This window comes from Peromyscus californicus, unplaced genomic scaffold, assembly GCF_007827085.1.
Source record: "Peromyscus californicus insignis strain IS unplaced genomic scaffold, ASM782708v3 Scaffold_4__1_contigs__length_199733344, whole genome shotgun sequence".
NCBI lineage: Eukaryota > Metazoa > Chordata > Mammalia > Rodentia > Cricetidae > Peromyscus > Peromyscus californicus.
Genome location: NW_026294562.1, coordinates 49,906,173 through 49,918,202, shown reverse-complemented (window position 1 = coordinate 49,918,202; position 12,030 = coordinate 49,906,173). Strand labels below are relative to the sequence as shown.

The following is a 12,030-nucleotide window of genomic DNA, read 5'->3' as shown; positions in this document are numbered from 1 at the left end:
GTCTGTGGGATTGAACTCAGATTGTCAGGCTTGCTGGCAAATGCCTTTACCAACTGAGCTGTCTCAGGATCATGTAAGCACCCTCCTCTTCATTGAACCCTAAAGCTTTAGGAGCAGTATTCATCATCAGTGGCAAGGGTGCTCATACAGATAAATGAGTCACTAACATACCTTATGTGGACTAAGGATTTGGCTCAGTGGTAAAGTTCTTGCCTACTATGTGCACGGCTTTGGGTTTGATCCCCAATACAATAAAAACTTGTTGCTCAAGGCTCCTAAACTCCATTCCTGACCAAGAAAGAAGCTGATTAGACTCCACATACGAAGCTCAGGAACCACTGCCTCAAAGTCCTACAGAGACAGATGTGGGACAGCTTTATTCTGTGCTGAATAAGTTACAATTTCCATCTTCCTCAAGGTGAGAATCTAGCACTTCTTTTTTTTTTTCCTCTAAGAGTCTTGCTTTGTTTGGAGTATTCTACACACTTGTAGCATTTCTGAAAATCCAACATAAATAGATATCAGTTTTGGAAATTCATTGCTGGTTTAATTGCCAAGTGGGAAACTGACCTTACAATATTTTACAACGCTCCAAATTGAATCTTAGAAGTATGTTTTCTGGAAATTCTCCACATAACACCAAGCCTGCCTGCCTCAAGGCTACTGATTTTATCTTCTTTTAAACTGGGGGGTGTGGGTGTGGGGGTTGGAGGTAGGGGCAAGGTGGACGTGGGGTATGGGGTGTAGGGGGGCTGGGGAATAGGATGGGTCAGTGAACAGCCTCAGGGAATCACAAGGTTCTGGTTCTTCTGTCCTGCTTTGCAGTGACTGGGCCACCTGTTCTAGTCCCTCAGTCACAAACTCATTATAGGGAGCAGCAAAGGGAACATTACTGGGGATCAAGGTGCAAGCAGTGCGGCTAATACAATGGAACTGCCATGGGAATCATTAAAATGTCAGCAACTCCTCCCTTCCTCCTGCCGTTTTGTACAGACACACACACACACACACACACAGACACACACAGACACACAGACACACACACAGACACACACACAGACACACACACAGACACACACACACACACACACACACACACACACACACACACACACACACACACACACACTGTGTCAGTGCTCCTTTGGGATGTGGTCTTTCCTCCAGAGGAAGCACAGGAGACAGTTTTCTTTGCTTCAGGAAGAAAACATTGCATTAAGCCACAGCAAGGACTGCGGTCTCTCTCTTGGTCAAAAGTTACTTTGCCTAAAATCAGCTGGGAAATGGAACTAAAGGAAGAGTGTAGCGATGGAAAAAGAGAGCTCTGTGGCTGCAGTTCTCTGAGCAGGATTATGTAGATTCACATGCTCAGTTTCTTTTTCAAAACAGTATGTGCAGCTGACATCGATGAGATTCACAATTCGCTCAGGATCTAGGGAGGCAGTGGGTGACAGGTTTTGATATTCATCAAGTTACCTACTTTATAAATAAATATATATTTCTTTTTTATGGGCACTCAGAGGTGTTGATCATTACAACATCTGACTGAGGGAGCGTAAATCACTACAATATATTTCACACTGTACACTGAGAATACGAATACTTTTATTTGATGAAAGTATTTCAGTGGAACAGGTAAAAATACACCTCTAGTTTAAATGAAAAAAAAAATAATGCAGTTCAACCGGATATTTACATTATCCCAACAAATAGTTGTACTATCAGGTGAAATGACTATTTCCTACGGCACTAACTCAGGTGACATTGCGTGCATATACATGGTTCATGGATGTCACCAGAGATAAACATATGGCAGGGTTTCAGGTGATTTCTTGGGACTATAGTCTGAAATATAACAACTCAGATGTTTAGATTTCTATGCCGTCAGATTCTAACATAGACATGATTTGAATGAATTGCAAGAGATAGATAGGGAAATAAAGGACACATTGGTGTGAAATGGCAGTCAGGGTTCTATGGTGTGCACTTTCATAAAGAAAGCCTGGGGGCCAGATGTGGTGGCACACATATTTAATCCTAGCACTTGGGAGGCAGAGGCAGGTGGAGCTCTGTGAGTTTAAATCTAGCTTGGTCTATGAGTTCCAGTCCAGCCAGGGCTCCTCTAGAGACCAAAGGTACTAGGGTAAGGGAACAGGACCCTAAGATCAGTGATTTGGCAGTGTGAATTGTTCTTAGCATTTCTATGCTTAAGGTTAGTTAAAAATAGTGTAAAAATTTAGATGGGGTCTATCAGATGATGGACACCAGCAGACATTTGAGACTCATTCCTAACCATCTTAAATATTTATGAAGCCAAGAGAAATCCAGTGGGGAGACACATCAAGTGCGTCTTCCACACTCTCCATGCTTTGGAGGACTGTTCTTGGGCTTGGTTCTCTCCTATGTACTCTCAAATGACATTCCCATCCACCCCTTTTAAGAAAGGTTTCTTATCAGGCTAGAGATCATCAATTAGGTCAGAATGGTTGGTCAGTGATCCCCAGAGACCTTCCTGTCTCTGTCTCCCCAGATCTGAGGTTACAAATCCACCTACTTGCAGAGTAAGTGGTTTACTTATTGAGTCCCCCAGTGCCGAGGGTTTATCTATAATTCATAGATTTTTTTTCAGAGCTGAGAACCGAACCCAGGGCCTTGCGCTTGCTAGGCAAGTGCTCTACCACTGAGCTAAATCCCCAACCCCTAATTCATAGATTTTTAAAGATACAAACTTCTCCTGTGATGTATCATTCATCAGCTTCAGGGCATCTCTTTTAAAAGATATATTTATTTTACTTTTCATGTATATATAAATGTATTTTTAATTTACTTTTCATTTGCCTACATATATGCATATGTACCACACTCATGTTCAGTGCCCATGGAGGTCAGAAGAAGGCATCAGATTCCTTGGGTCTAGAGTTACAGATGGTTGTGAGCCACCATGTGGGTGCTGGGAACTGAACTTGGGTCTTTTGCAAGAGCAACAAGGGCTCTTAACCACTGAGCCATCTCTACAACCCATTAGGGTGTCTGTTTGAGCTTCATAAATGACAAGCAAGCCCATTATCATGTTTTAATGATAGAGAGTTGGTAATTGAAAGATGATACAGATTTTTGAATTCAGTATACTTTCCAATTCTTTCTATTCCGTCTGTTTCTTCAGTAAGGTGGAAGAATAACATATAGCAGAGTGACAGGTCAATGTGTGTGTGTGTGTGTGTGTGTGTGTGTGTGTGTGTGTGTGTGTGTGTGTGTGTGTGGTGGGAGGAAGGAAGCTTGTTAGGGAAATAAATAGAGATGTTATAATAGTGACATTTGCCTATTACTAAGATTAACTTTGTGGCAGCCATTGTGTTTCATAAATGCAATCTCATTTGAACCTTAAGACACTATGAGATGAGTATTATAATTACTGTCATGTAAGTGAGCAGTGAGTGACCTTTGGAGAGAAGACATAACTTGCTCAAAATCTCAGAACTGGCAGGTGGCAGATAAACGACTGCTGTCTACGTCTGTATAACTCTGAAGGTAGCGCTTTCAGCTGCCTGGCTTCACTATGTTCCTAGGCAATGACACCAGTCTATATGGCCTTTCCATAAATACCAACAGATTAAAAAACAGATACATATGAGTTTTATCTTCTCTTTCTCTCTCTCTCCTGATCTCCTTGTCTCTCCTATTCCCATCCCTTTCCACCCCACATTAGCAGGAAATGTGAATAATGAAATCAACCTGAGATTGACCTACTAAGTCCACAACTGAAAAGTCACTTAGATGTTGGGGATGGATTGGTCCCTGTATGGGGTCCTCATGGGTCTGCTCCTGTTTTAAAAAATCATCACAAGAATTTCAAACTGGCAAGTCATATTCTGAATTATCATAAACACCTTTAGGTCATGATGAGAACTCTTGTCAAGCTTCATTCATGACAGGAATCTAGGAGAGTAATCATCATGATCTGGGAACGTCCTCACAAGCCCAAGTCCACTAAGAGTTTTACTAAGCAGAAACAAATTTCCTAACCTGTGATAAGCCAGCCACACCATGAATGTGGACCTCAGGCACTAAGCATGAGACCCTTCTAGAATAGGGATAAGCTTTGTATAGCAGACTCAATACCGTAAGAACTTATAATCATGTGAGAGAAAAGTGATGAGTTGGCTATTCAAGGTATTTCTGTGCCTAACTTGACTAAAGACCTTGAAAAAATAACTTTTTATCTCTGGATTGTCTCCCTCCCCTTCTTTTTACGGCTTAGTGTTTTGAGATAGGTTCTCATAGAGCCCAGGGTGGCTTCAAACTGGCCTTGACTTCCTGACCCTCTCCCTCCACATTCTAAGTACTGGGGTTACAGGCAAAGCCAAAGGCTCTAACTCCTTGCCTTTTGCAAAAGGAGTTGAGCTTAATGACATAGTTGCTTTAGTTGACAGACTGTGACTTTGGTCTTAGATTGAAAACATATTAATCAGGGACTGGAGAGATGGCTCACGAGTTAAGAGTATTTGCTTGCTCTTGCAGGAAACCCTGGTTTGGTTTCTCATATTCACATAGCAGCGTACAACCATCTGTAACTCTAGTTCGAGGGGACCCAATGCCCTCTTCTAGCCTCCATAGACATCTTGCATGCACGTGATGAATATATATATATATATATATATATTATATATATATATATACATACATATATATGTATATCTATCTTGACAAACCATCCTTATGCATAATAATAAAACAAATAATTCTTTAAGAAAAGAAGAAAATAGGCCAAGCCTGGTGGCTCATGCCTTTAATCCCAGCACTTGAGAGGCAGAAACATGTGCATCTCTATGAGTTCAAGGCCAGCCAGGACTACAGGGATCTTGTCTCAAAACGAACCAACTAAACAACAAATAAATTAATCAGTCCAATCCTGTAAGACTATTTACTTTGTACCATATAGAAATTTGGGTTATTAGTTACTATTAATATAAGCAGAAAATCAAATCGTTTCCTAGAAAGTGTAGTTCGTTAGTTGACAGTTATTTGAGTATATGAAAGTACAGAAAATATAATGAAAAGAGTTCTTGGTGACAAGAGTTGGGGTTTCTTTTTCTATTACTTTTCAGGAGGTGTGAGCCTTCTCTTTAGTCTCCTCATGGCCGACTTCATCTCCTGGTTCCTCAGAGTGTAGATCAAGGGGTTGAGCAGAGGGGAGATGACTGTGAACGTGACAGAGATGGCTTTATCTGTGGGGAGGGCAGTGAAGGGCCGGGCATAGACATAGATGCAGGGTACAAAATGTAGGGTGACCACAGTGATATGGGAGGTGCAGGTGGAGATGGCTTTCCTCCTGTCCTCCCCTGCCTGAGACCTTAACATCATCAGGATGACCATGTAGGACACCAGCAGGAAGATAAACCACAGGGTAGTGACCAGGCCATTGTTTGAGATCATCAGGAGCTCAAGGGTAAAAGTGTCAGTGCAGGCGAGTTTGAGAATCTGTGGGACATCACAGTAGAAAGTATTGAGAACATTGGGTCCACAGAAGGGGAGTGGGAGCAAGAGGGCTATCTGCACAATGGAGTGGACAAAGCCACCTACCCAGGAGGCCGCGATGAGGGCTGTGCACCGCCTACTACTCATGATAGTCACATAGTGAAGGGGCTTGGAGATTGCTATGTAACGATCAAATGCCATCACAGAGAGTGAGAAAATGTCTGCCCCACCAAGCAGGTGGAAGAAAAAGATCTGTGTCATGCACTTGGTGTAGGAAATGGTCTTTTTCTTTGATAGAAGGTCCACCAAGACCTTAGGGGCTGTGATGGAGGAAAAGCAGATATCCAGGATGGCAAGGTTTCGGAGCAGAAAATACATGGGTGTGTGGAGACGGGACTCAAAGGTCACGGTGATCATGATGAGGAGATTCCCCAGCAGAGTTGTCACGTACACAAAACACAAAACAAGGAATAAGACCAGGCTCAGGTGTTGGGACTGAGTAAGACCCAGAAATATAAATTCTTTTACTCTGGTGTCGTTTTGCAACTCCATTGAATCATGATTTTTCTTTCTTGTACATCTTGGAAAAATTAGGAATATTATTTCAGCAAGTGTTATCTTTTTCTTACTAAATTCAGATTCTTAGAGGCGAATATCAGAATTGAGAGCTCACAAGGTGCCATTGTCACATGGATTGCTATTTCAGGGTTATTGTAATTGTCGCTGTAATATGTCCTGAATGACATTTTATTACACAAGCATGCATTTAATTATTTTCATCTGTAAATCACAAACATTTTTAGAATGTATAAAGGCAATGTTCTAATTATATACGCTGTGAGTATTCAAGGCAAACAGAGGTAGATGATGAGTGTTCAGATATGAAGTATTTGTAGTATGAGAGATATAGAGTAGATTTTTTTTTGTGTGTGTAATAAAACAGTGACTATTTGGTACAATTATAACATTTCATATCTCATAAGGATTTTTTTCTAGATTGGATACTCCAATTAAATAAATAGTTCTAAGAACCTCTATTTGCCAAACAATGCCCTTCAAGTTGAATTCTACAGGAATTAATCATGAATTTCATTCCATGACAAATTAGAAAAAATTAAGGTCATCGTTCTCCTCTGTTGTTCTTTTCCTTAGGAGCAGTTTGTTACTTTTAACTTTATTTCCAGTTAGCTTATGTGGCAGAGTGGCTCCGCAGCTAGGGGAAAACCATGTTATTTCTTGGTCTGTCACTGCTGCACAGTGGCTGCACATACTTGAGGTGTGCGTCCTGTTAAGCTTTGACCTATGCATATTGGCATGTCCTGATCACAACAGCGAAGACAGTGAACATATGCAGGCCGCCAAAGGAGACTTTGTGACCTTCCTATAACCAGTGGCTGTCTCATTTCAAGCACTGTGCTCTGCTGTTATACATGAGTTTGCCTTATCTAGAATATTCTGTAAATTGAACCCACTATTTGTACCCATTTTTTTTTAGCCTCTTTCACTCATGAAACTCACCCATGGTTTGTGCACACTGCTGTTTTTTTTTTTTTAATTTTATTTTAACAGTGTATTTAAGGATTTACTTGATGAACATTTCCGGTCTAGTATTTTTTTTGACTGTTACATAGACAGCTGCTATGGGCTGTATGGCCCTAGGTAAATATGCTTCCAGTTCTCTTAGGGAAGTAGTTAGGAATGGAATGGCTATAATTCTTAAAATTCAGGAGTAGGAAATCAACCAACCCAATTTAAAAAATAGGACAAATGAGAGGAGTATGGTAGCACATGCCTTTAATCCCAGCACGTGGAAGCAGTGGCAGAGGCAGGCACATGTTGATGAGTTTGAGACATACGATGTTCCAAGCTACCTAGGGCTACAGAATGAGACCCTGTTTTAAAAAAAATGAGTTAAAACTACAGTGTGAATGAAATTATGGTATAAATAAAAAGCAGTGATACACATCCACTAGAGTGACTAATGTGGAAAAGACTGACATATCAAGGGTGGGTTGGAATGGCAGTGGGAATGTGAAATGGTAAAACTACCTTTGAAAACAGTTGAGTATTTCCTTGAAATATAAAATATGTGCTTACCATACAATTATTTTGCTTTTTTAGTTCCTTTCTTTTTTATTTGAGGAAATCTTGCAATGGTCTCAATTTCTTTCTTCTAAATTTATCTTCACTTTCCTCTTACTATAAAAAAAGAAAGAAAGAAAGAAAAAAGGAAGAAAAGAAGGAGGGAAGGAAGGAAGGAAGGAAGGAAGGAAGGAAGGAAGGAAGGAAGGAAGAAAGGAAGGAAGGAAGAGAGGCAAAGGTCACTTTTCCTTCCATTCTGGAGTATGTTTTTCAGTTCCAATGAAGATTTTGTTTCCATATAACTCACTTTCCCTTCAAGTTTTTTCTCTTTTATATAATATTCTCTAAAGTCAATTTAATTTGGAGGACTGAAAACAAACTGCCCAAAGTGTCCTAACTGAGAGGTGGGACATTCCCACACCACACTGATGGCTACAGTGGGACACTTACTGTCATAACACAACCAAGTTACTTTATTCATCTGGCCTCAGACTCTACATTTGTCACTTGCCAACAATGATACCGTCTTTGCATCATTTTCGTGAGGACTAACTGAATTAATTCACACAAGACACCAGCATTCAAAGCATACCTAATTAATAGGAAATGTGATGATGTGTGTGTTAAAGAAAAACTGTGTTAACCACTCACACATGTACAGATTCTTCAAACATACCAATGTCTTAGAGGAACTGTGTATTTCTCAGGATATCCTAAAACAACTTTATCAGAACACATACTCTTAAGGAAGCTAGGACGTACCCTTCTTTCAGAGGCAGTGAATGTTGCAGAATGGGGTGGGTGTTACATGTCAAAAGAAAACACGCTTAGTTTGGCTTCTCGTCTGGGACTTTCTAAGCAGACCGGAAGTTGTTCAGTAGGGCATCTGGAGCAAGAGCCATTCAGGTGTAACATCTGGTTTTGTCTGTGAGAGACAGGCAAGTGTGTGGCCTCAATGAGCCTCCACTTCTGTGGCATGCAGATCATGGTGAAGGGAAGTCGTGGGGATTAGAGTAATATGTAAAGGTCTTCACATACAGGCTAGTTACCTAGTATAAGCTATGCTGATTAACTTAGATCAGCTAAGTGGTAACTGAACTGTAAATGCTTGCCTTAAGAGAGATGGTCACTGAAAACACCAACTCTGAACAGTTAACAGAGATGTTAAGGAGACCAACTTAGCCATCAAAACCTTCCATTCTGACCCATCTACACAGCACATGATGGTCTGTGGGAAGCAAGAAGGCAGGCCATAACTCAGATTAAGGAGTTAAGTTTTATTTTCAGAAACCAGATTTTTTAAAACCTCCTCCAACTTTTGCTCCATCTTGTGATTTTGTTTTAAATTTCCACTTAATTATTTGGCATATATTGATGGAGCTTTAGCAGAGTTCTAAGTTATTTGAGAAAAGGAATATAATCTATACACATCGAGAAAATAATTAAAACCTAACAGTTATTTGGGAGTGAAGGGGTTGCCTTAAAATAGATGAGACACTATGTGTGAGAAAAGGAGGATTTTTCACTAAAGGGTTTAGAACAGCCGCATGAAGGCGATGACTATATTGGGGTCCATGGGGATGGGAAGAAGGTGGGTAAGGGGACAGTTTGGGTACTGAAAGCTGCTTGTAGACTGGAGTTTTGTCTGAGAAGAAATGGTTTGAACACAAAGGTATTGGAAGGTATAGGGAAAGAAATCATTGCTATAACAATTTTCCTCTTTGCAAATTTTAAGAAAGGGTTATAAATGTTCATTTGATTAGTCTTTTAAAATTTATTTTAATTTTAAATATTTACTTGCTTGTTGTTGTTGTTGTGTGCGTGAGCACCGCAACTTGTGGAGGCCAGGAGACAACTTTGTGGAGATGGTTCTCACCTTCCACTTTCATGTGGGTTCCAGGGACTGAACTTGGATCTTCAGGCTTGCACAGGAAGTGCCTTTACCTGCTGAGCCATCTCTCTGGCTCCTTGTATTAGTTTTTCAAATTGTTTGAAGGTTTGAAATACATCATTATTATTTGTATAAGAATTACCTCAGTAGATTTCAGTCAGAGGAGATCCACCTGTATCGCCAAAAAAAGAAAAAAAAAGAAACTCAATACAGCTTGAGAAGTTTCTTGTAACAAAGAATGCCTTTTCCCATGTTCTGAACCAAGGGAAATGTGTCTCATTTCAGTGTCCTCTCTGTAAATATTTCTAATCTATGTTATTTGCTATCAGATGTTCTCTGAAATGTAGGATCTTTTGTACACACAATGTTTGGATGATTACATTCAAATTTTAACATATCTCACTCTTACCTTCTCACCTCTGTACACACAACATCCCACAGGCTCTCAGAGCTTTAGAATTCCATCACTTTCCTAAAAATTCCAGCATCTGAAGAAGTGTTCACATAAACCTTGGAGATTGTTTGGCTTCAGAAGGTTCTCTTGTGAAGGCCACTGATTTCAGTGGCCTCTCCTTTTATTGATGTGACAAAGGGCAGACTCCAAGAATGATGTTTTCTTGGCTCTTCCACACTGTGTTCCATCATATTTTTTGATTTCTAAGTCCCAGAACAAATGTGAGAATTATCAGAGGGATTATAGTTGATGTGACTGTGGAAAAGTTCTGCTGCTGCTGAGGTCATTTCAGTGGGAGTAATTAAGACGTTACTCAGCAACGGATGCTTTGGAATCTAAAAGTGTGAGTTCCCTGTGTCCTAACTCCAATAGGAAAAGAGGTTTAGTTTGGGACACGAAGTTTGGGAGAAGGCCCTTTCTGCTCCATGTCTCAGCAGTTCTTGTTCACAAGGAACCCTTCATGTTGGGAAGAGGTTGAAGCAGGCTGAAGTAGTATGGAGGACTTGTAGCAAGTTTTCTTGTTAGACTATCTTTGGACCACCAGCCCACAAATAATGATCCAGAGACTTATCATTGATTATGAAAACTTAGGCTTATTGCAGCTAGCTTTTATAACTTAAATTAACCCTTGTTTTAAAAATCTATGTTCTGCCATGTGGTGTTACCTCTCTTCCATCTTGTACCTCCTGTCTCATTTCTGTGTCTCTCTGATGACTCCACCTTTCTTCTTCCCAGAGTTCCCTCTGTCTCTGGAAGTCCCACCTAACTGCTTCCTTCCTCGCTATTGGTCATTCAGCTCTTTATTAAACCAACCAGAAGGTGCCTTGGCAAAGACACATCTTCACAGTGTAAACAAATATTCCACAACATTTCCCCCTTTGGGTCCAAATAAAAAGGAAAAGGTTTAATGCTAGCATAGTAAAACTATATATAATAAGAACAATTATCAGGTAAGAATTACACTTACAGTGTTCATTCTATTTGTATTTGGCAGTTTCGGAGAAAATACTCTTTTATCTATCCTATCTTGATGAATCCAAAGTTTTATACCTAAACCATTTTTTATTGTAACTTGTATTACCATCCTAAAAATACCTTTTTGACCTTAAAACATCTTAGATAAATAATTTAAGCTTTTATGTTTCTCAACCTTATAAACTTTACATCTCTTATGTAAGTTTCTTCTCTTAATTTGATAAAGAGGAAAACTGTAAAACTACATCTATCTAGTCTTCAATCCCCATAAGAGACCCAAGAAGGATAAAATATTACTTGAGTAAACAGGAAGTACAGAGCAAACAACTTCTAAAACTATAGAAATGACAGAAACAGCTGGATGCCTGGACAGTCACCCAAGGTTCCTCTGCAATGTTGGGGCATCCATCTTTGGCCTAAAAGCCTAGAATATCTGACAGACTTTTCTGTGAAGCAGGAATTTTGAAGGACAGTTCAACCTTGTCTTGGCAAAGTTCAGCAGCTGCCTTCTTTTGTGTCCTGCTTGTCCAGTTTGGACAGCATACCATCAGTAGTTGAGGCAAGGGCAGTTTCTTTGCTAACTTTGTGGCCAACTTTGCAACAAAAAGCAAACTCCATATGGAGGTTCTTTGATGCCCATCATCCTTTTTTTGGAGTAAATTGGTGCTGCCAGGAGTAGTCATGTCTTATTGTCATGAAAAGTTTTGTGTTATTAAAACATTTTAAATGCCACATTCTGTAGATTTCTGACATGTTTGAAGACCATCTATTTAAAATATATCTCTGACCTTGAAAACATACCTAACATGACTATAAGTTTGATTGTTATAGATGACTAACCTTTAACCTGTCTTTCTTTATTATCATAAATAGCTTTCAAGGACTAAAACTTTACATTACATTTTAAAATGAACTGCAAAGGTACAATACCTTAAACAAGTATAACAAAAACAACCTTAAATTTGTATCAGTTTACAAAAATCCATACCAATGTAAAATATTTGAAACTAGAGGTTATTCAAAAGTCGACTCAACAATTTACCCTTTTATTTCATCCTTTGTATACTATATCTGCCGCCCTTTTTCTCTTCAGAAAGAGATCTCTGAATCTAATCTCCTTTGTTTAGCTTTTTTCCTGACCATGACCAGTAAC

The 12,030-nt window shown here is 39.7% G+C and overlaps 1 protein-coding gene across 1 annotated transcript; it reads right to left on the bottom strand.

The window, feature by feature from the left end:
- Positions 1-5,094: 5,094 nt before the first annotated feature.
- Positions 5,095-6,027, bottom strand: LOC128094703 (olfactory receptor 4D11). The gene has a single exon (XM_052713193.1). It carries the CDS (start codon positions 6,025-6,027, stop codon positions 5,095-5,097), a length of 933 nt encoding a protein of 310 aa, XP_052569153.1.
- Between the last annotated feature and the right edge of the window lie 6,003 nt (positions 6,028-12,030).